We start from the raw sequence: 25,653 nt of genomic DNA, 5'->3' as shown, positions 1-25,653 counted from the left end.
TTTAGCATTTTGGAGCTTTACTTTTTCACTTTTTTTTTTTTAAAAAGAAAAGTATAATAGATGTTTCTGATATCTGAATAAAGAATAATATGGTGGAAATTGTGTACCTACTGTTCAACTTGAGAAATAAAATGTTGAGAATTAGAGATAATGCTTATAAAGCATGAGGTACCTATTTGAGTATTCAGTAAATGTTAGTGATAAAATACTTAGTGATTTTGTATTTATTCAGAATATTCATTGATATTTAAGAACCATTTTGAAGCCTTCATAGCATTCATCTTTAATTGAACAAGTTATAATACAGCTTTTGTAACAATGTTAATGATTTCTTCTTCCTTCTTTCATGTTTGCAGAAACAGATTCATATAGCCTCTGACCTGGTTCTGTAGTTCATTGTTGGTGTTTGCATTAATAGACATAGCTGATAAGGCCATAGTTTACCTTTTGGAAACTAAATGCTTCTTATCTTGAATAAATACATATGCAGGTTAATCGTGTTGATATTGTGCCTTGTCTCAGGAAAGATTTTGTGTACATTTTTAGCATTCCATATATTATAATAATGTGTTTAGTTAACATTCATAACAGGACAGTATTTCTTTTGAAAGAAGTATGGAATAGTTGAAATCTATTTGGTAAATTTGTATTTGACCTCTATTATATTTATCAGCCATATAAACTAATATTTATAACACTGAAAATTGATATTTGATACTTTTTGTGACCTTACTGCTTAGAGACAGTAGATTTAGGGATCATTTTTATAGACTATAATTTTTCTGGTTTCTGACTGTGTCATCTCCATTAGCTATCGCAGTTTGCCTTCTAGATCCTTATTCATTTCTTAGTATGAACTCTACTCATTGGCGATATATTACAATTAACTTATAAAAGTGGTTATCATCAATACAATAGAGTATGTGTGTGTGTGTCTACATGTATCAATCTGTCTGTGTTTTAAGATTACTATAGTAGCTGAAAACTTTCCTCTGGATTTTGGTGCTAGTTTGACAGGTTTATTTTCCTCTCACTGAATTAGAAGTGGACCTTTGAAGGTCTTGGCCATACCTTTTTTAGTGGACTTCCAGCAATATTTCTGGGACAGCAGTTGTAATTTTGTAAAGTTGTTTACTTTTAATGCTGACTAGGATCAAAAGGTACAGTAATTTGATTTGGTAGATGAAAGACTTGTATTCTGCTAATTTAATCAGAAAGCATCAAAATCTATTCGTTATTCTTCAGAGCATATCTACTGATCTGTCATGAGAGGATGACTCCTAGCCAATTTCAGGGACGTTTAGAATTTATTAGTCATTTTAGATTAGATAGAAAAGCATAAACACTTTACTTGTTTTCAGCTGTCTTCTAAATTTGTTATTCCTTGCTTTTGTTCTTTGAGTTCCTTAACTCTTTTTTTTTAGGCTTAAAAAAATTGAGATATGCTGTGTAAATTTAAGGTATAACAACCCACTGTTGGTTTGATACATTTATATACTGCAATATGATTACTATAGTAACATTAGTTAATACCTTTATCATGCATGTTACATAGTTATTTCTTTTTTGTGTTGAAAACAGCCGAGATTTAGTCTATTAGCAACTTTGAAGTTTACCATACAGTATTGTTTTTTAATTTATTTATTTTTGGGGTCTGTTGAGTCTTAGCTGTGGCATACAGGCTGTTCGTTGCAGTTTGCAGGCTTCTCTAGTTGTGTCGAGTGGGCTTAGTTGCCCCGGCAAGTGGGATCTTAGTTCCCTGACCCTACAGGGATTGTCTCTGTCCCTTGCATGAAAGGTGAATTCTTAATCCCTGGACCACCAGGGGAGTCCCAAACATACAATATTGTTGACTATAATCACTGCTGGTTAGATCTCCAGAACTTCCTTCTCTGTTAAGTTTGTACCCTGAAATTACATTCCCCTACCCTTAGTACCTGGTAACCACTATTCTACTCTCTGTTTTTACAAGTTCAGATTTTAGATACCACATATAAATGGTGTCATATGGTATTTGTAATTTGAAGGGATATCTGCATACCCATGTTCATTGCAGCATTTACAGTAGCCAAGATATGGAAACAACCTAAGTGTCTGTCAAAGTGTCTGTCAACAGAAGATTGGGTGAAGTAGATGTGATGTATATATGTATACAGTGGAATATTATTCAGCCTCAAGAAAGAAGGAAATCCTGCCATTTGTGACAACATGGAAAGACCTTGAAGACATTATGCTAGGTGAGATATTATGCTAGGTGAGATAAGTCAGAGAAAGACAAATACTATATGAGTTCCTTAACTCTTTTTTAAAATAAATTTTTATTGTGACAAAATGTAAATAACATAAAATTTACCATTTTAATTATTTTAAGTGTACAATTCAGTGGCATTAAGTACATTCACCCTCACTACCACCCATCTCCAGAACTTTTTCATCATCCCAAACTGAAACCCACTAAACAATAACTTCCCATTCCCCACTCTTCCCAGCCCCTGGTAACTACTATTTTACTTTCTGTCTCTATTAATAATTTGTCTATTCTAGGTATCTCATTTAAGTGGAATCATACAATATTTGTTCTTTTGTGTCTGAGTTACATCACTTAGTGTAATGTTTTTAAGATTTGTCCACGTTGTAGCATGTTTAAGAATTTTATTCCTTTTTAAGAACTTGTATGTATATACCACACTTGTTTTGTCCATTCATCCATTGATGGGCATTTGTATTGTGTCCACCTTTTGGCTATTGTGAATAACATTGCTATGAATATTACTGTACAAGTATCTGCTCAAGTCTCTGTTTTCAGTTCTTTTTGGTATATACCTAGAAGGTGGAATTGCTGTATCCTATGACAATTCTGTGTTCACTTTTTTAGGAATTGCCATATTGTTTTCCATAGTGTTCATTTTACGTTTCCACCAGCAATGCATAAGGGTTCTATTTACTCCACATCTTTGCCAATATTGCGTGTGTGCTTTTTAAATAGCCATCCTATGTGTGTGAAGTGGCATCTCATTATGGATTTGATCTGCATTTTTCCAGTGACTAGAGATGTTGAGCCTCTTTTTTGTGCTTATTTACCATTTGTATTTCTGTTTTGGAAAAATACCTATTCAAGTCCTTTGCCAATTTTTGAATTGAGTTATTGTTGTTGAGAGATAGAGTTCTTTATATATTCTGAGTATTAATCCTTTGCCAGATATGTGAGTTGCAAATATTTTCTCCCATTCTATGGATTGCCTTTTTATACTCTTAATAGTGCGTTTGATACACAAAAGTTTTTAAGTTCAGTTTATCTATTTTTTTCCCTGTTGTTGCCTACGTGCTTTTGCCTTAGAAATTCATTGTGAAACCCAGTGTCATGAAGATTTCCCCCCTATGTTTTCTTCTGAAAGTTTTAGCTCTTATGTTTTTGATGCATTTTGAGTTCATTTTTGTATGTGGTGTAAAGTAAGGTTAACCACTGTGCTACTATGTTTTTATAAGTTCTTCATTATTTTGCACATGGATACTCAATTTCCCCAACTTTTTGTAAAGGGACAATCCTTTCTTCATTGAATAATCTTGATACCCTTGTCGAAAATTGTCTATTTGACTATACAAGGGATTATTTCTAGCTCTGTAGTCTGTTCCACTGATCTTTATGTCTGTCTTTGTACCAGTATCACAGTATTTTGATTATTGTAGCTTTGTAGTAAGTTTTGAAGTCCAGAAGTCCAACTTTGTTCCTTTTTTCAAGATCTTTTTGTGTATTTGAGGGGCTTCCCTGGTGGCTCAGAGGTTAAAGCATCTGCCTGGAATGTGCGAGACCCGGGTTTGATCCCTGAGTCAGGAAGATCCCCTGGAGAAGGAAATGGCAACCCACTCCAGTACTCTTGCCTGGAGAATCCCATGGAGGGAGGAGCCTGGTAAGCTACAGACCATGAGGTCTCAAAGAGTCGGACACGACTGAGCGGTTTCACTTTCACTTTTGAGATTCCATATGGATTTTAGCATTTTTTAAAATTTATGCAAAAATATGGGATTTTGACGGATTACATTGAATTTGCAGATCTCTTTTGGTATTGACATTTAACAGTATTAGGATTTTCAATCTATAAATATGGGATGTATTTCTATTTGTTTGTGCCTTCTGTAATTTTAACAGTGTTTTGTAGTTTTAAGTGATAGAAGTCTTTTTGCCTCCTTAGATAAGTTTCTTCCTACATATTTTATTCTTTTTGATGTGATGAATGGAATTGTTTTCTTAATTTTCTTTTAGAATTATTTATTTTAGTGTATAGAAACAACTTTTTTTCCTTTTTCATTAGGGTAAATTTATTTATAATTTATCATTACATGAATACTATCCCCCTTGGGGTTCCTAACTTTATTTATGCAAGATATCCTTTTAAATTCTGCTGCTGCTGCTGCTAAGTCGCTTCATTCGTGTCCGACTCTGTGTGACCCCATAGATGGCAGCCCACCAGGCTCCCCCGTCCCTGGGATTCTCCAGTCAAGAACACTGGGGTGGGTTGCCATTTCCTTTTCCAATGCGTGAAAGTGAAAAGTGAAAGTGAAGTCGCTCAGTCATGTCCAACTCTTAGCGACCCCATGGACTGCTACCTACCAGGCTCCTCCATCCATGGGATTTTCCAGGCAAGAGTACTGGAGTGGGGTGCCATTGCCTTCACAGTTTATTTTTGAGTGTTGATTTTGTATCGTGCTACTTTGCTGAATTAGTTTATTAGTGTTTGATTTTGAATGTCAGGAAAAGGAAGCTAACCACTAGTAAAAAGGAGAAACAATATAAAATACTTTTAAGTTAACAGGAATAAAAGGAAGCAGCAAATTAAGATAAATAACTTAGAATAAAATGGAAGGAGTAAAATGAAATATACCTTTTACTGTATCAAATGTGGACATATTATACTTGTTTGTTAAAAAACTCACATTTTCAGATGGGATTAAAAGACAAAACCCACGTGTATTGTTTACTAGAAAAAATACTTAAAACAATGATAAAGCAAAGTTAAGGTGAAGCTATAAACCAGCAAAGAGAAAGCAGGAGGAGTACCAACCAATATTAATATCTATCTCAGAAGAAAGAAAGTAAAATTAAAGCATTAAACAGAAATACCTGTTTATTATGAAGTTATTTGCTTCATAGTTTAAGAAGATAAATACCATTGATAAAGACTTGTAGGCACCAAAAATATTCTGGTTAATATTTTAAATTCAGAACATCAAATAGATGAAAGGAAAATGGATAAATGAATAACTGTAGTAGGAAATTTCATACACTTCTTTCAGAACAGGGCAGATCAAGCAGACAAAAGTGAATAAATAGGAACTGAATAATATAATCCATAAACTCCATTTGACCTTAAATATCCTCCAAATAGGAAATACACATTTTTATAGTCTACAAGCTACTAAAAAATTGGTTAAATATATGGCTCAGAGAAAACCGTATGTTAAAAGAAAAGAGATTTTATATTCTGCATCACTCAAAATTAGAAATAAATAATGAAACAAGTAACAAGAAGATTCTTAACTAACTGGAGATCAGAAATCACAGTCCTATATAAAATTTAGGTCAAGGAGGAAATAAAACTGAAAGTATGAACTACCTAGAAAGCAATGAAAACGAAGGTATTTGCAACAAAATTTGTGAGTCATTGCAAAAGCTACACCCAGAAGAAAATTTATCACTACAATGCCTTCATTATTAATGAACAATAACTAGAAGGAATTTAGTACCTATCTTAAGCCATTAGAGAAGTAACACTGAAAGAAAGCAAAAAAGAGAAAGAGGGAGTTAATATAAGATAATTGAAATTAATAAAAATTATACATATAAAATATGATAAATTCTAAATTTTTTTACTCTCTGAAAAGGGATTAATGAACCTGATGAAGGAAAATATGAGGGTAAAAATATATGAGCGAAGAAATGAGAAATGCAACATAGCCAGCTATGGAAGAGTAAAAGAATGATAAGAGAATGTTACGTGTACATTTGACCATAAATTTTTCTAGCATTTTCTTATGAAACATTTCAAATCTAGAACAAAGTTAAAAATCTTAGAACATTCATAATACCTACTGTCTAGATTCTATTTTTCACAATGATAACACAGATTTAATTGATAACAGATTTAATTTTAAATCTTAATAGATTACTCCTAATCAAAATTAGGAGAAAAAGAAGAAAAGTAGGCTAGGTATTAAGATGATTTAGAGAGGGGATTTAAGCTCTTCCCCCCGCCCCTCACTTAATACCTGGTAGCTCAGCTGGTAAAGAATCCACCTGCAATGCAGGAGGCCCTGGTTCAGTTCCTGGGTTGGGAAGATCCCCTGGAGAAGGGAAAGGCTACACACTCCAGTATTCAGGCCTGGAGAATTTCATGGACTGTATAGTCCATGGGGTCACAAAGAGTCGGACACAACTAAGTGACTGTCACAATACCAGGGCAAGGAGCCATCCCAAGAATATGCAATGCAAAATTGTTTATAATAAAGTAAACTTTGATCAATCCAAATGCCCATCAATGGGTTGAATGGATAACTTTATTTATCAGTGTGGTAGTACTGTCTAATGAGATCCTGTATAATAGTTAAAATGAATAAGCTCAAATTATACATATCACAGTACATAAATATAAAAACATTGAGCAAAGTAATTTGCAGAAGGACACACAGCATGTGATAACCCACCTATATGTTTTAACATATGTAAAACTATATTGCTTATGGATACAAGGATATAATTAAAACTTCTAAAAACTTTCATGGATTAAAAACCTAACTCAAGCAGTGGTTACTTCTGGGAGGGAAAGGAAAGGTATTGAATCAAGGAGTAATATGTAGAGGTCTTTAATTCTGTAATGTCTTGTTAAAATGGAAGCAAATTTGGCAAAATGTTAAAAATTAAACAAAGCTGGTTGTTACACCTTTTTGTTTATGCCTGAATATTTTTATAATTTAAAAAGAGAAAAAACACATCAGGAGAAAGTAGATTCAGAGCTTGATTTCTAAACAACCTTTAATTGACAAGCTGTTCCAATGTTAAACTGTTTAATCCCAGTTAATTTCATGAAGCTGTATAATCTTAAAACTAAATGCTAGTTTTGTACAAAAAGGAAAACTATACCTCAGTCTCATATATGAATGCAGATATTAAAATCCATAGGAAAATATTAGCAAATAGAATTCACCAGTGGGTCAAAAGAATAGTGTGCTAGGCTTTAAGATTTGAAGAATAGTTCTTTGTCAGGAACCTGTCAATAAACCTTATGATCATATCAGTAGGTGTTGAGAAAATATTTGGTAAAATTCAACAGCCACTCCTAATTAAAAAATAAAAGTAACATAGGAATATAAGGAAATTACTTCAACATGTTAAACTATTTGTGGAAATAAAAAAAATACTGTAAACAGTCAAGTTATGAGATAAGGCTGTTTTTTAATTAAAGTACAATAAAAGACAGTCGTGACTGTTATCACAATTATTTTTTGGTGTTGTGGATGTTTCAACAGAATCAATAAGATAAGAAAATAAACAGCATAAACATTGGGGAAGAGATAACGTTATCTCTTCTTTCTGATGGTAGAATATAATACCTGAAAATTCTCAGTCTTTAATATCTGCTCTCTAGAAGACTCATGGAGATGAAGTTAGAAGGTATAGGATGACAAAGTGGAGGCCCAAACCTTCATTTGTATACTAACTTTCAGAGGAATGATTGCTCAAGAGAGCAGAGCCAGGAGTCAAGCCAGCGCCTACCCACTTAATACCCCAAACAGTTAAAGACATTACTAGAAAACTATAGAGCAGTATCCCTCATGAACATAGGTGAAAAAATGTTCAACATAACATTAGCTAATAGAATCCAGTAATATATTAAAAGAGTAATACATGATGACTAGTGTGGAGTTTTCCAAGGGATGCAAGGATTGTTCCACATTTGAAACTCAATGTAATTTGACATATTAATAGCCTGTAGAGGAATCAACATGGTTATTTCAATAGTTGCAGGACAAGCATTTGAAGAAATTCAATATCCATTCATGATGAACTCAGCAAACTTGCTGTAAAAGGAAACCTGAACCTGATAAAAGACATCTATTTAAAAAATGCAACTATTAGAATGGCTTAAAACAGCTGGCATCATACTTAATGGTGAAAAGACTGAATGCTTTTCCTCTAACAAGGGAAGGATGTCTTCTCTCAACACTTCTGATATGATGCTCTCAACATCATTGTTCTGGAAGTGCTAGCTAGTGAAATAGGGGATGAAAAAGAAATAGAAGGAATACAGAAAAAAGGAAGAAATAAAACTGTCTTTACCTGCAGATGTCATGATTATCTACATGAAAAATCTCAATGAATCTACAAAAAGTACTTGAAACTAATAAGTGATTTTAACAAGTTTGCCAGATACAAGGTTAATATAAAAAAAAAGTTATATCTCTCTACAGTAGCAATAAATAATTGGAAATTGCAGTTTTAAAAAAGTACTATTTACAGTAGCACCCAAAATGAAATACATAGGTATAAATAACAAAGTATGTGTAGAATCTGTATGCTGAAAACTAAAAAACACTGTTAAAAGAAATCAAAGATCTAAATAAATGTGTTGGTTGGAAGATTCACTGTTCTTAAGATGTTCATTCTCTCCATATGACCTAGAAATTCAAAACAATTTTAGTAAAATCCCAGCAGGAATTTTTTTTACATGTTGACAGACTGACTCTAAAACTAATATGGGGGACTTCCCTGGTGGTCCAGTGGTTAAGGATCCACCTGCCAATGCAGGGGACATGGGTTTGATCCCTGGTCTGGGAAGATCCCATGTACTTGGGGCAACTAAGCCTGTGTGCCACAACTACTGAGCCTGCACGCTGCAACTACTGAAGCACTTGCGTGCTAGAGCCCACGCTCTGCAAGAAGAGAAGTCATCACAATGAGAAACCTGCACACCACAACTAGAGGGTAGTAGCCCCCATATGCCACAACTAGAGAAAGTCTGCACACAGCAATAAAGACCCAGTACAGCCAAAAATAAAAATAAATAATAATAATAGTAAAAAAAAACCCACTAATATACAAAGGCAAGGATAATAAAATAGCTAAAACAATTCTGATAAAGAACAAGTTTGAATAATTCATGTTAACTGATTTCCAAGCTTACTCTAAAGGTGTAGTAATAATACATGTATGATATTGGTGAAAAGGTAGGTACACAGATAGATCAGTGGAACAGAATAGAGTTCAGAAATAGACCCAAACAGATGTGGTCAGGTGATTTTAGAAAGAAAAATGGTGCAGTGGTGATTCAGCATAGAAAGGATGTTTTTTTCAACAAAAAGTGCTAGACATACATATTCAAAAAAACGAACCTTGACCTAACTCTCACACATCACAAAATTTTAACTCAAATTATAGCCCTAAATAAATTATAGACCTAAAAGGGGCTTCCCTCATGGCTCAGAGGTAAAGCGTCTGCCTGCAATTCAGGAGACCTGGATTTGATCCCTGGGTCAGGAAGGTCCCCTGGAGAAGGAAATGGCAACCCACTCCAGTACTCTTGCCCAGAAAATTCCATGGATGGAGGAACCTGGTAGGCTACAGTCAGTGGGATCACAGAGTCGGACATAACTGAGCCACTTCACTTCAACTTCATAGACCTAAAAAGTAAAACATAAAACTAGTTTTAGTGCCAGGTGGGTTTTTTACCACTGAGCCACCAAGAAAACCCCTTCTTTTATGTACAAGGTGTCATAAATTTCTTTCAGATTTTTTTTCACTCAATAGTAGGCCTTGAGAGATCTATCCACATTACTACACATAGACCTAGCTTATTCGTTTAACTGTTAAATTTGTTTATAGCCAAGTTTAGCATTCTATATAACCCATTTGATCCTGGACAAATTACTTAACCTTCTTAACCTGTTTCTTTATTTGCAAAATGGTAATGACAGTATTAGTGACTATCACAAAGGGTTATTGTAGGGACTAAAAGTGTTAATTAATATACAAAAATATTTAGGACAGTGCTTGGCATATAATAGACTTTGTTATTGACATTGTGATTATTTCTGCTGCTGCTGCTAAGTCACTTCAGTCGTGTCCGTCTCTGTGCAACCCCATAGACAGCAGCCCACCAGGCTCCCCTGTCCCTGGGATTCTCCAGGCAAGAACACTGGAGTAGGTTGCCATTTCCTTCTCCAATACATGAAAGTGAAAAGTGAAAGTGAAGTTGCTCAGTTGTGTCCGACTCTTAGCAACCCCATGGACTGCAGCCCACCAGGCTCCTCCATCCATGGGATTTTCCAGGCAAGAGTACTGGAGTGGGGTGCCATTGCCTTCTTTGTGTGATTATTTCTAATTTTTCACAATTACAAACCATGCTGCAACCGACTCTCCTTTTACATATTTTCATATCAAGGAATAATATGAATAAAGTAACCAAAAATGAAATTGTCAGAGCTGTGGCTGTGCTGCTTACCTAGGGTTACTATGAAGTCTTTAAAAAACCTTTTTTAACAGAAGTCTTTTATCAAATTGCCATTTCTTATACTCTCATGAGTTTCATATAACTGCATTCTATCAGGGTATATATTTTTTATCTTTAAAAAATCTTTAGTTTGAACCCATCTCACATTTAAAATACTACTGTAGATTTATTTATATATTTCTTTTGTCATTTTGGTGGGGTGTAGGAAGGGATGGGAATTAATATGTTGTCAACCATCTTGAAATGGAAATCATACCTAAATTTTTAACTAACATAATTTAATTATCTATTGACATCAAAACTTAAAATAGTTCTATCAATCCTTTCTCTCCTCTCCCTTGCCGAAGATAGAAATTGTTTTTATTCTTCCTTCTGTATTAGATTTTAATGAAGTAATTCCAGATTTATCATTTTGCATTACAGTTGGCCTTTGAACAATGTGTGGGTGAGGGGTGCCAGCCCTAAGCAGTTGAAAATTCATGATAACTTTTTAGTTGACTCTCCATATTTGCAGTTCCACATCCAAGGATTCAATGAACAATGTATCATATAGCGCTGTAATATTTATTGAAAAAAATCCAGGTGTAAGTGGATCCATGCAGTTCAAATTTGTGTTGTTCAAAGGTCAGCTGTATATATCTTCAGTTTTAATTACTGTTTAGAGAACATCGCCAACCATATTAGCCACAGTTACTTAAGCTTCTTTTTTAAAAAGCATTATTGAAAGTTTCTTACTATTCATGACATGCTGCACCCTCTTTTTCTAATGATATTATTTGGCCACATTTAATTCTTTGAGTACTATTTTCAGGATTGGTAAATGATGTGGTATACTTCCTGTGTCTTTGTTTTCATAGAAATGTGTGTATTTTTCCCTTGTAAACTTGATTGATAGCTTGTCTGGGTTCAGAATTTGAGAGTCACAGTCATCCCTCAGAATTCTATAAATATTTCTCGTTTGCCTTCTAGTATTTAATGTGGCAGATTACAGGTCCAATGCCTGTTTGAATGTCTTTTACTGGTTGGTAACATTATACTTCTGTCTGGAAATATGTTGCCAATGTCTAGGTGTCTAACATTCTGTTATTCCTTCCCTGACATTATAGATCCTTAGATGTGGAAATTCAAAGATTTCTTAGGGGAAAGTTTTTTATTATCTGTTTTGATTGTTATTGTTGTTCAGTTGCTAAGTCATGTCCGACTCTTTGTGATCCCATGGACTGCAGCATGCCAGGCTTCCCTGTCCTTCACTGTCTCCAGGAGTTTGCTCAAACTCATGTCCATTGAGTCAGTGATGCCATCCAAACATCTCATGCTCTGATGCCTTCTTTTCCTCCTGCCCTCAGTCTTTCCCAGCATCAGGATCTTTGCCAACGAGTCTTCTCTTCGCATCAGATGGCCAAAGTATTGGAGCTTCAACTTCAGTATCAGTCCTTCAATGAGTATTTGGGGTTGATTTCCTTTAGAATTGACTAGTTTGATCTCCTTGCTGTCCAAGGGACTCTCAAGAGTCTTCTCCAGCACTACAATTCAGAATCATCAATTCTTCGGCACTTGGCCTTCTTTATGGTCCAACTCTCAAATCTGTACATAACTACTGGAAACACCATAGCTTTGACTATACAGACCTTTTCTGGCAAAGTGATATCTCTGCTTTTTAATACACTGTCTAGGTTTGTCTTAGCTTTCCTTCCAAGGAGCAAGCGTCTTAATTTCATGGCTGCAGTCACTGTCCACAGTGATTTTGGAGACCAAGAAAATTAAGTCTGTCACTGTTTCCATTGTTTCCCTATCTATTTGCCATGAAATGATGGGACTGGATGCCATGATCTTAGTTTTTGAATGTTGAATTTCAAGCCAGCTTTTTCACTCTGCTCTTTCACCTTCATCAAGAGTTTCTTTAGTTTCTTTCTCTCTCTCTCTCTCTTTTTTTTTTGCCACTAGAGTGGTATCATCTGCATATCTGAGGTTATTGATATTTCTCCCAGCAATCTTGATTCCATCTTGTGCTTCATCCAGCCCAGCGTTTCTCATGATGTACTCTGCATATAAGTTAAATAAGCAGGGTGACAATATACAGCCTTGACATACTCTTTTCCCAATTTGAAATCAGACTGGACTGGTTTTGATTATTACTTTTTCTCATTTTGAGATACTATTTTTCTTTTCCAGCAAAGGAAGTTTTATTATTCCAATTTTGTTGCAATATAATTGACATATAACAATGTATCAGTTTAAAGTATACAACAAACAGGGCTTCCCTGGTGACTCAGTGGTAAAGAATCCACCTGTGATGCAGGAGATGTGAGTTTGATTACTGGGTCAGGAAGATCCCCTGGAAGAGGAAATGACAACTCACTCCAATATTCTTGCCTGGGAAATCCCATGGGCAGAGGAGCTTGGTGGGCTGCAGTCCATGGGGTCACAAAAGAGTTGGACGTGACTTAGCAACTATACAACAACAACAAATACAACAAACAACTGCTGCATTTTGCTCTATGAGAGGAGTCAGAGCAAGTACCTAACAAATATCAGTGATTTTATAGGTACTGAGAAAAAAATTGACAGGCGAAAATAGATACATATATATATATATATATGCATAAATAAAATACTCATTTGAGTGGTATTATAAATATCCAAGACAATTTCTAGACTTTAATTTGGAACTTGATCTTCCATTTTAGGACCGGAAATTAACCAAAGCCGAGCAGCAAAGGTTCAAGGAAGAAGCAGAGATGTTAAAGGGTCTCCAACATCCCAATATAGTTCGATTTTATGATTCCTGGGAGTCTGTATTAAAAGGAAAGAAATGTATTGTATTAGTTACGGAACTTATGACATCAGGAACCTTAAAGACGTAAGTTGACCCTGATAGTGCCAATGGAGTTTTATTTGGAAATAATTTTCAAGAGTCACAAAAGTTTTTGGCAAAGTAACATTACATGGTTAAAGAATTGGTAGAATCTGAATCTAGTGACTGTGTTTCAGGGCAGGTTAAAAAATTAGGGTGTTAATGAAGTTTGTTAGAAAATACAATGTTGAAAAATTAATGTTTGTGGCATATCATGGAACTTAAGAATTAGAAATCATTATAGAGATAATGTCATTTTGTAGAGGATGAAAGATTGGGGATGTGGCAGGTTCAAATATCTAGTGAGCAATGCTATATAATTATAGTCTATTGTTTTGTTTCTGACTAGAGCATTTCATCTGATGGTACAGCCACTTATTTGTGACTGTTATATGTGGTATGTACTTTTTCTGTAGGGGGGGTATACTTTGAGGCTTTATACTTTAAAATATTTTGTTAGACAATAAAAAATAACTCAGTGATGGCAATCATAATACATACTGTATTGGCTGGCTTATGTGATTTACCATAATGTACTTATACAATAAGCTAGGTATGTTTGTTTACATGTGATCTTTTGTTTCTTTGTGTAGGTACTTAAAACGATTTAAAGTAATGAAACCAAAGGTCTTAAGGAGCTGGTGCAGGCAGATTTTAAAGGGGTTGCAGTTCTTGCACACCAGGACTCCTCCTATTATTCACCGGGATCTGAAGTGTGACAATATTTTCATCACGGGACCCACTGGATCTGTGAAGATTGGTGATCTAGGACTAGCCACCTTAATGCGAACATCATTTGCTAAAAGTGTCATTGGTGATTAACGTTTTATAGTTTATTGATTGTGTAAAGGAAGATTTTTTTTTTAACTGTATATTTCTAGAACAGACATCATCAAACCACAGCCTGTGGGCCAAATCGAACTTCCCTGCCTATTTTTGTAAAAAAAGTTTTGTTGGAACACAGCAATACCCACTCATTTACATATTGTGTATGGCTGCTTTTGCACTACAGTGTCAGAGTTAATTAGTTGTGACAGAGCCCATATGGACTGCAAAGCCTGAAATATTTACTGTTTGACCCTTTATAGAGAAGTTTACTGGCCCCTGGCCTAGAATGTGAGTTTACTTTGAAATATCTATTCTATATTGACTGATTTCAGAGACATCCCAGTGTATTTCTTTTGTGATGTATTTAATAATATTGAAAAATTCTGAGGACTTATAAAGAGGATTTACTACTTCAAAAGTTTTACATAACTAAAATGAAAGATAGAAAGAAAAACAGATTTTTGTAATCATTACCTATGAGCATTGCAAACTGTCCTTTATCAGTATGGAAAATTAAGGAAATTAAGGACATTTTATATGTGTGTGTGTGTGTGTATGTATGTATGTATATATATTTATATTTTCATATATATATATATATATATATGTATGTATGTATTTTTGCTTTTAGGGAACAGAAATTCTCTCAAGTAATCCTTATGGCAAAGGGAATGTGATCTTGGCATAGATTTTTTTTGTCTACAGTACATGACTTGGGGGATCTTAGTTCCCTGACCAGAGATTGAACCTGGGCCCTAGGCAGTGAGAGCACAGAGTCCTAACAACTGGACTGACAGGGAATTCTCTACATTTTTCTTTCTTAAAAATACGTGGTTGTGGTATTTTGTAGGTACTCCCGAGTTTATGGCCCCAGAGATGTATGAAGAGCACTATGATGAATCTGTGGATGTCTATGCTTTTGGAATGTGTATGCTGGAAATGGCTACTTCGGAGTACCCTTATTCTGAATGCCAGAATGCAGCTCAAATATACCGTAAAGTAACTAGTGTAAGTACAACTTTATTCTTTTTACTTCACAAATTGCCACATTTCATGGTAAAGTCAACCACAAGTCAACTTAGTCAAACCTAACTTTGGTTTAGTTCTTTTTAAATAGTGCTAAATTTAACATAATTGTAATGAAACAAGCTTTAGATTTATGCTATGTACCCATACTCAAATGGGGTAATATAAAATGCTCTATATTAGTATCTTTGGGGAAAATGTATAGATATATTATCTATATCCATTTCTTTGTGAAGAATTTTTAGATATTTATTCAGTTCAGTTCAGTCGCTCAGTTGTGTCTGACTCTTTGTGACCCCATGGGCTGCAGCACGCCAGGCCTCCCTGTCCATCTCCAACTCCTGGAGTTTACTCAGATTCATGTGCATTGAGTTGATGATGCCATCAAACCGTCTCATCCTCTGTCATCCCCTTCTCCTCCTGCCTTCAGTCTTTCCCAGCATCAGGGTTTATTCCAGTGAGTCAGTTCTTCACATCAGGTGTCCAAAGTATTGGAGTTTCAGCTTCAGCATCAGTCCTTCCAGTGAATATTCAGGACTGATTTCCTTTAGGATGGACTGGTTGGATCTCCTTGCAGTCCAAGGGACTCTCAAGAGTATTCTCCAACACTACAGTTCAAAAGCATCAACTGTTTGGCGCTCAGGTTTCTTTAGAGTTCAACTCTCCCATCCATATATGACTACTGTAAAAACCATAGGTTTGACTAGGTGGAACTTTGTTGGCAAAGTAATGTCTCTGCTTTTTAATATGCTATCTAGGTTGGTCATAACTTTTCTTACAAGGAGCAAGCATCTTTTAATTTCATGGCTGCAGTCACCATCTGCAGTGATTTTGGAGCCCAAGAAAATAAAGACAGCCACTGTTTGCACTGTTTCCCCATCTATTTGCCATGAAGTGATGGGACCAAATGCCATGATCTTAGCTTTCTGAATGTTGAGTTTTTTTTTTTTAATTTACTTATTTTAATTTGAGGCTAATTACTTTATAATATTGTGGTGGTTTTGCCATTCGTTGACATGAATCAGCCATGGGTGTACATGTGTTGCCCATCCTGAACCCCCCCTCCCACCTCCCTCTCCATCCCATCCCTCTGGGTCATCCCAGTGCACCAGCCCCGAGCACCCTGTCTCATGCATCAAACCTAGACTGGCGATCTGTTTCACATATGATAGTATACATGTTTCAGTGCTGTTCTCTCAAATCATCCCACCCTTGCCTTTTCTCACAGAGTCCAAAAGACTGTTCTATACATCTGTGTCTCTTTTGCTGTCTCGCATATAGGGTTATGATTACCATATTTCTAAATTCCATATATATGCATTAATATACTGTATTGGTGGTTTTCTTCCTGGCTTACTTCACTCTGGATAATAGGCTCCAGTTTCGTCCAACTCATTAGAACTGATTCAAATGTATTCTTTTTAATGGCTGCATGATGTTCCATTGTGTATATGTACCATGGCTTTCTTATCCATTTGTCTGCTGATGGACATCTAGGTTGCTTCCATGTCCTGGCTATTAAAAACAGTGCTGCGATGAACACTGGGGTACACGTGTCTCTTTCAATTCTGGTTTCCTCAGTGTGTATGCCCAGCAGTGGGATTGCTGGGTCATATGGCAGTTCTATTTCCAGTTTTTTAAGGAATCACCACAATGTTCTTCATAGTGGCTGTACTAGTTTACATTCCTACCAACAGTGTAAGAAGGTTCCTTTTTCTTCGTACCCTCTCCAGCCTTTACTGTTTGTAGACTTTTGGATAGCAGCCATTCTCACCAGTGTGAGATGGTACCTCTTTGTGGTTTTGATTTGCATTTCTCTGATAATGAGTGATGTTGAGCATCTTTTCATGTGTTTGTTAGCCATCTGTATGTCTTTTTTGGAGAAATGTCTGTTTAGTTCTTTGGCCCATTTTTTGATTGGGTTGTTTATTTTTCTGGAATTGAGCTGCAGGAGCTGCTTCTATATTTTTGAGATTAATTCTTTGTCAGTTGCTTCATTTGCTATTATTTTCTCCCATTCTGAAGGCTGTCTTTTCACCTTGCTTATAGTTTCCTTCATTGTGCAAAAGCTTTTACGTTTAATCAGGTCCCATTTATTTATTTTTGCTTTTTTCCCGATATTCTGGGAGGTGGGTCATAGCGGATCCTGCTGTGATTTATGTCAGAGTGTTTTGCCTATGTTCTCCTCTAGGAGTTTTATAGTTTCTGGTCTTACATTTAGATCTTTAATCCATTTTGAATTTATTTTTGTGTATAGTGTTAGAAAGTGTTCTAGTTTCATTCTTTTACAAGTGGTTGACCAGTTTTCCCAGCACCACTTGTTAAAGAGATTGTCTTTTCTCCGTTGTATATTCTTGCCTCCTTTGTCAAAGATAAGGTGTCCATAGGTGTGTGGATTTATCTCTGGGCTTTCTATTTTGTTCCATTGATCTATATTTCTTTCTTTGTGCCTGTACCATACTGTCGTGATGACTGTGGCTTTGTAGTAGAGCCTGAAGTCAGGCAGGTTGATTCCTCCAGTTCCATTCTTTCTCAAGATTGCTTTGGCTATTCGAGGTTTTTTGTATTTCCGTACAAACTGTGAAATTATTTGTTCTAATTCCCTGAAAAATACCATTGGGAGCTTGATAAGGATTGCATTGAATCTATAGATTGCTTTGGGTATTATACTCATTTTCACTATATTGATTCTTCCAATTCATGAACATGGTATATTTCTCCCTCTATTAGTGTCCTCTTTGATTTCTTTCATCAGTGTTTTATAGTTTTCTATATACAGATCTTTTGTTTCTTTAGGTAAAAAATATATTCCTAGGTATTTTATTCTTTTCGTTGCAATGGTGAATGAAATTGTTTCCTTAATTTCTCTTTCTGTTTTCTCATTGTTAGTGTAGAGGAATGTAAAGGATTTCTGTGTGTTAATTTTATATCCTGCAACTTTGCTGTATTCATTCATTAGCTCTAGTGATTTTCTGGTGGAGTCTTTAGGTCTTTTCTATGTAGAGGATCATGTCATCTGCAAACAGTGAGAGTTTTACTTCTTCTTTTCCGATCTGGATTCCTTTTATTTCTTTTTCTGCTCTGATTATTGTGGCAAAAACTTCCAAAACACTGTTGAATAGTAGTGGTGAGAGTGGGCACCCTTGTCTTGTTCCTGACTTTAGGGGAAATGCTTTCAGTTTTTCACCACTGAGGATAATGTTTGCTGTGGGTTTGTCATATATAGCTTTTATTATGCTGAGGTATGTTCCTTCTATGCCTGCTTTCTGTAGGGTTTTTACCATAAATGGATGTTGAATTTTGTCAAAGGCTTTCTCTGCATCTATTGAGATAATCGTATGTTTTTTATCTTTCAATTTGTTAATGTGGTGTATTACATTGATTGATTTCTGGATATTGGAGAATCCTTGCATTCCTGGGAAAAAGCCCACTTGGTCATGATGTATAATCTTTTTAATATGTTGTTGGATTCTGTTTGGTAGAATTTTGTTAAGGATTTTTGCATCTATGTTCACCAGTGATATTGGCCTGTAGTTTTCTTTTTTCGTGGCATCTTTGTCACGTTTTGGTGTTAGGGTGATGGTGGCTTCATAAAATGAGTTTGAAAGTTTGGCTTCCTCTGCAGTTTTCTGGGAGAGTTTGAGTAGGATAGGTGTTAGCTCTTCTCTAAATTTTTGGTAGAATTCAGCTGTGAAGTTGGTCCTGGGTTTTTGTTTGCTGGAAGATTACTGATTACAGTTTCGATTTCTATGCTTGTGATCGGTCTGTTAAGGTTTTTTATTTCTTCCTGGTTCAGTTTTGGAAAGTTGTACTTTTCTAAGAATTTGTCTATTTCTTCCAAGTTGTTCATTTTATTGGCATATAGTTGCTTTTAGTAGTCTCTTTTTTTTTTTTTTTGAGTGTATGGAAAACATTTTTCATCCATTAATTTATTTATTCAATCAATTAAGAGACATTTCTTGAGCGCTTATGATGGGCCAAGAAATATGCTAAGTGCTGGAAATACAAAAATAAAAGACATGATCCATGCCTTCAAAGAACTTATTCTCAAAGGGCAGACAGACACAAACACATAATTATGGTAGATTGATTTGAGTGCTATTATAAACGTATAAGCAAAGTCCTGTTAGTTCCCTGAAAAAGAAATCTAATAACTTCTTTTTTTTAATTTTATTTTATTTTTAAACTTTATAGTAGTCTCTTATGATCTTTTGCATTTCTGTGTTGTCTGTTGTGATCTCTCCATTTTCATTTCCTATTTTATTGATTTGATTTTTCTCCCTTTGTTTCTTGATGAGTCTGGCTAATGGTTTGTCAATTTTATTTATCTTCTCAAAGAACCAGCTTTTGGCTTTGTTGACTTTTGCTATGGTCTCTTTTCCCTAATTTTTAAGATTTCTTTCCTTCTACTAACCCTGGGGTTCTTCATTTCTTCCTTTTCTAGTTGCTTTAGGTGTAGAGTTAGGTTATTTAGCTGACTTTTTTCTTGTTTCTTGAGGTAAGCCTGTAGTGCTATGAACCTTCCCCTTAGCACTGATTTTACAGTGTCCCACAGGTTTTGGGTTGTGTTTTCATTTTCATTTGTTTCTATGTATATTTTGATTTCTTCTGTGATTTGTTGGTTATTCAGCAGCATGTTGTTCAGCCTCCGTATGTTGGAATTTTTAATAGTTTTTCTCCTGTAATTGCAATCTAATCTTACTGCATTGTGGTCAGAAAAGATCCTTGGAATGCTTTCAATTGTTTTGAATTTACCAAGGCTAGATTTATGGCCCAGGATGTGATCTGTCTTGGAGAAGGTTCCGTGTGTGCTTGAGAAAAAGGTGAAGTTCATTGTTTGGGCGTGAAATGTCCTATAGATGTGAATTAGGTTTAACTGGTCTATTGTAGCATTTAAAGTTTGTGTTTCCTTGTTAATTTTCTGTTTAGTTGATCTATCCATAGGTGTGAGTGGGGTATTAAATTCTCCCACTATTATTATGTTATTGTTAATTTCCCCTTTCATACTTGTTAGCATTTGTCTTACATATTGTGGTGCTCCTATGTTGGGTGCATATATATTTATAATTGTTATATCTTCTTCTTGGATTGATCCTTTGATCATTATGTAGTGTTCTTCTTTGTCTCTTTTCACAGCCTTTATTTAAAGTCTATTTTTTCAGGTATGAGTATTGTTACTCCTGCTTCCTTTTGGTCTCTATTTGTGTGGAATATCTTTTTCCCACCCTTCACTTTCAGTCTGTATGTGTCCCTTGTTTTGAGGTGGGTCTCTTGTAGACAGCATATATAGGGGTCTTGTTTTTGTATCCATTCAGCCAGTCTTTCGGAGAAGTCACTGGAAACCCACTCCAGTACTCTTGCCTGGAAAATCCCATGGACGGAGGAGCCTGGTAGGCTGCAGTCCATGGGATTGCTAAGAGTCGGACACAACTGAGCAACTTCACTTTCACTTTTCACTTTCATGCATTAGAGAAGGAAATGGCAACCTACTCCATTGTTCTTGCCTGGAGAATCCCTGGGACGGGGGAGCCTGGTGGGCTGCCGTCCATGGGGTCGCACAGAGTCAGACACGACTGAAGCAACTTAGCAGCAGCAGCAGCCAGTCTTTGTCTTTTGGTTGGGGCATTGAACCCATTTACATTTAAGGTAATTATTCATAAGTATGATCCCATTTCCATTTACTTTGTTGTTTTGGGTTTGAGTTTATACACCCTTTCTGTGTTTCCTGTCTAGAGAAGATCCTTTAGCGTTTATTGGAGAGCTGGTTTGGTGGTGCTGAATTCTCTCAGCTTTTGCTTGTCTGAAAAGCTTTTGATTTCTCCTTCATATTTGAATGAGATCCTTGCTGGGTACAATGATCTGGGTGTAGGTTTTTCTCTTTTGTCACCGTAAGTATGTCCTGCCATTCTCTTCTTGCCTGAAGAGTTTCTATTGAAAGATCAGCTCTTATCCTAATCGGTTTCCCCTTGTGTGTTATTTGTTGTTCTTCCCTTGCTGCTTTTAATATTTGTTCTTTGTGTTTGATCTTGTTAATTTGATTAATTTGTGTCTTGGGGTGTTTTGCCTTGGGTTTATCATATTGGCACTCTCTGGGTTTCTTGGACTTGGGTGACTATTTCCTTCCCCATTTTAGGGAAGTTTTCAATTATTATGTCCTAAAATATTTTCTCATGGCCTTTCTTTTTGTCTTCTTCTTCTGGGACTCCTATGATTCGCATGTTGGGGCATTTAACATTGTCCTAGCGGTCTCTGAAGTTTTCCTCATTTCTTTTAATTCTTTTTTTCATTTTTCGTGTCTGCTTCATTTATTTCCACCATTCTATCTCCTACCTCATTTATCTTCTACCTCACTTATCTTCTGCTTCCATTATTCTACTGTTGGTTCCCTCCAGAGTGTTTTTGATCTCATTTATTGCATTGTTCATTATTTATTGACTCTTTTATTTCTTGTAAGTCCTTGTTAAACATTTCTTGCATCTTCTCAATCCTTGTCTCCAGGCTATTTGTATGTAACTCCATTTTGTTTTCAAAATGTTGGATCACTTTTACTATCATTATTCTGAATTCTTTTTAAGGTAGACTCCGTATCTTTTCCTCTTTTGTTTGGTTTGGTGGGCATTTATCATGTTCCTTTACTTGCTGAGTATTTCTCTGCATTTTCATCTTGTTTAGATTGCTATGTTTGGGGTGGCCTTTCTATATGCTGGCAGTTTGTGGTTCCTCTTTATTGTGGAGGTTGCTCCCTGTGGGTGGGGTAGGACAGGTGGCTTGTCAAGGTTTCCTGGTTAGGGAAGCTTGCATCGGTGTTCTGGCGGGTGGATCTGGATTTCTTCTCTCTGGAGTGCAATGAAGTGTCCAGTAGTGAGTTTTGAGATGTCTATGGGTTTGGTGTGACTTTGGGCAGCCTGTGTATTGCAGCTCAAGGCTATGTTCCTGTGTTGCTGGGAGAATTTGTGTGGTACGTCTTGCTCTGGAACTTGTTGGCTTTTGGGTGGTACTTGGTTTCAGAGTAGGTATGGAGGCTTTTGATGAGCTCTTATCGATTAATGTTCCCTGGAGTCAGGAGTTCTCTGGTATTCTCAGGTTTTGGACTTAAGCCTCCTGTCTCTGGTTTTCAGTCTGATTCTTACAGTAGCTTCAAGGCTTCTCCATCTATACAGCACTGATGATAAAACATCTAGGTTAATGATGAAAAGATTCTCCACAGTGAGGGAAACCTGGAGAGGTTCACAGAGTTACATGGAGAAGAGAAGAGGGAGGAGGGAGAGGTGACCACGAGGAGAAGAGGGGGGAATGAAAAGGGGAGAGACCAAGCTAGAGAGTAATCAATTCCCTATGAGCTCTCCACAGTCTGGACCCCTCAGAGAGGTTCATGGATTTACACAGAGAAGAGAAGAGGGAGGAAGGAGACAGAGGTGACCAGGAGGAGAAAAGGGGGAATCAAAAGGAGCAAGACAGATCCAGCCAGTAATCAGTTCCCTAAGTGTTCTCCACAGCCCGGAACACAAAGAGATTCACAGAGTAGGGTAGAGAAGAGAAGGGGGAGGGAGGAGATAGAGGCTACCTGGTGGAGAAAAAGGAGAGTGAAAAGGGGGAGAGAGCAATCAAGCCAGTAATCGCACTCCCAAGTAAAAATGGGTACTGAAGATTGGGTTCTTAAAGGTACAAAATTGATAACAGATAACAAAAAGGAAAGATTAAAAATCTAGAGTAGAGGTTAGACTCTCAAAAATACAATACTAAAAAAAGTCACAAAAATTATAAAATATATGTATGAAGTTTGCTTTATAAATAGGGAGGGTCTTTTTTTTTGCAAGGTAATAGTAGGTTATAAAAATGAAAATTAAAGGAGTAATGACTTAAAAATTAAAAAAAAACTTTTTAAAGAATTTAAAAATGATAATAGTAAAAATATATCTAGGAATTTCTCTGGGGCTGTTGTGGGCAATGTGGGGTCAGTTCAGTTTCAGATATTCCTTGATCCGGCTTATACTTCTCAAGATCTATATGCCCCTTCCAATGTAGTCAGTGCTAACTACAGGGTTTTAATCTGTTGCCCCTGTCACTTCCAAAGCGGTTCCCTCTGTTTATTTTAGCTTCTTCTGTTTGCTGGTCTCTTCGGTTTCTAATTTCCGACCTGACACAAGGGGGCGAAGGTGGTCCCTTATTTAGGCTCACTTGTTCAGTAGTGCTGTGGGAAGGGAGGAACACTGCAAACAATAGCACTGGTATGTGAAGGGAGTGCTTACAGTGTCTTGGCTGCACTGGATTTTCCCCTGCTCGTGGTGCGTGCACTTTCCCAGTCTAAACTTCTCAGGCTCTAGGTTGCTCTGCCGGGGAACTGTCTGAGGCACGCCCTGGGTTTCGTGCACTTCCCAGGTCTAAGCTGCTCAGGTTCAGGTTCTTCGGTACTCCACAAAGACACAGACTCAGTTGGGCCTGCATTTTGTGCCCTTCCCAGGTCCGAGCAGCTCAGGCAACCAGGTGCTTAGCCAGTGCACTCTCCCCAGGTGGGGCAGTTTGGAAACTTCTCCTCTTTGATGACTCCCTTCCTGGGATGGGTCTCCATCCCTTCCTCTTCTGCCTCTCTTTTTATCTTTTATATTTTGTCCTACCTCCTTTTGAAGACAATGGACTGCCTTTCTGGGTGCCTGATGTCCTATGCCAGCATTGAGAAGTTGTTCTGTGGAATTTGCCCAGCATTCAGATGTTCTTTTGATGAATTTGTGGGGCAGAATGTGGTCTCCCTGTCCTATTCCTCTGCTCTCTTCTGAGTCCAGTCTCTGAATGTTGAGTTTTAAGCCAACTTTTTCACTCTCCTCTTTCACTTTCATCAAGAGGCTCTTTAGTTCTTCTTCGCTTTCTGCCATAAGGGTGGTGTCATCTGCATATCTGAGGTTGTTGATATTTCTCTCAGCAGTCTTGATTCCAGCTTGTGCTTCATCCAGCCCAGCATTTCTCATGATGTACTCTGCATATAAGTTAAATAAGCAGGGTGATAATACAGCCTTGATGTACTCCTTTCCGTATTTGGATCCAGTCTGTTGTTCCGTGTCCAGTTCTAACTATTGCTTCTTGACCTGCATACAGATTTCTCAAGAGGCAGGTCAGATGGTCTGGTATTCCCATCTCTTTAAGAATTTTCCAGAGTTTGTGGTGGTCTACACAGTCAAAGGCTTTGGCATAGTCAATAAAGCAGAAGTAGATGTTTTTATGGAAGTCTCTTTGTTTTTCAGTGATCCAGCCGATGTTGGCAATTTGATCTCTGTTTTCTCGGCCTTTTCTAAATCCAGCTTGAACATATGGAAGTTGATGGTTCACGTACTGTTGAAGCCTGGCTTGGAGAATCTTGAGCATTTCTTTAGTAGCATGTGAGATGAGTACAATTGTGTGGTAGTTTGAACCTTCTTGCATTGCCTTTCTTTGGGATTGGAATGAAAACTGATCTTTTTATTTCTTAGATGGATGTTATTTTCCAAAGCTAAATAATAAAGATTGGCTAAATGTTTTGAAGACTTTTTCTAGTTCTAAAAGCCTCATTATTAAGTGATAGTCACTGCTATGAGTAATTTTTTACATTAGAAATTACAAGGAATGTGAGTAAGATGTGTTTGCCACCTACGAAGAGTTTACATTTTTAGCAGGGCAGTGATATAAACTCACAAATGACTACAAAAATAAGAGGATTGGAGTATAGAAGGAATTTAAGGGAGATAGAAGCAAAGTGTTAGGATTGTTCAAAATAGATCTCTTTCATGTTCAGTTGGGTGGCTCAAGGTAGGCTGCAAAAGAGATTGTTCACGTGTTTCAGATAACTAATGAGGCTGCTGCTGCTGTTGCTGCTGCTAAGTCGCTTCAGTCGTGTCCGACTCTGTGCAACCCCAGAGATGGCAGCCCACCAGGCTCCCCCGTCCCTGGGATTCTCCAGGCAAGAACACAACTAATGAGGCTGCTGCTGCTAAGTCACTTCAATCGTGTCCAACTCTTTGCGATCTCATAGACGGCAGCCCACCAGGCTCCCCCGTCCCTGGGATTCTCCAGGCAAGAACACTGGAGTGGGTTGCCATTTCCTTCTCCAATGCATAAAAGTGAAAAGTGAAAGTGAAGTCGCTCAATCGTGTCCGACTCCTAGTGACCCCATGGACTGCAGCCTACCAGGCTCCTCTGTGCATGGGATTTTCCAGGCAAGAGTACTGGAGTGGGTTGCCATTGCCTTCTCCAATGAGGCTAGAATGCTCTTTTAATTTGGGCCACAAATGGAAGAGTCTGTGCTTGATTTTTTAAGTTTCAGCTCCCCAGTTATTTCCCCCCAGGAGCAGAGAAAAGCAATAATTTTCTAGGCCTAGGGAGTAGTTAAGAGATCAGTGCAAAGGTCAAAGAGGGTATTTTCTATAAGAATTAAAAACTCCATTTTTTGATTGGTAACTTTATTCTTTTATATCA

At 36.7% G+C, this 25,653-nt stretch overlaps 1 protein-coding gene across 4 annotated transcripts in view; it reads left to right on the top strand.

Moving 5' to 3' along the window:
• WNK3 (WNK lysine deficient protein kinase 3) overlaps nt 1-25,653 on the top strand; it is a 190,972-nt gene that overhangs the window by 37,323 nt on the left and 127,996 nt on the right. For 3 of the 4 annotated variants that reach the window (XM_024987725.2, XM_024987726.2, NM_001256587.1), the window contains exons 3-5: nt 13,190-13,362; nt 13,950-14,170; nt 15,035-15,192. In XM_024987725.2, the coding sequence (XP_024843493.1) occupies nt 13,190-13,362; nt 13,950-14,170; nt 15,035-15,192 (552 nt within the window). Of the gene's footprint in view, nt 1-1,965; nt 2,238-13,189; nt 13,363-13,949; nt 14,171-15,034; nt 15,193-25,653 lie in introns of those variants that run through there. The other variant, XM_059883267.1, reaches the window with a different exon arrangement.

Source organism: Bos taurus, chromosome X (assembly GCF_002263795.3).
Source record: "Bos taurus isolate L1 Dominette 01449 registration number 42190680 breed Hereford chromosome X, ARS-UCD2.0, whole genome shotgun sequence".
NCBI lineage: Eukaryota > Metazoa > Chordata > Mammalia > Artiodactyla > Bovidae > Bos > Bos taurus.
The sequence above is the reverse complement of the archived record's forward strand: the minus strand, read 5'-3'. Positions and strand labels throughout refer to the sequence as shown.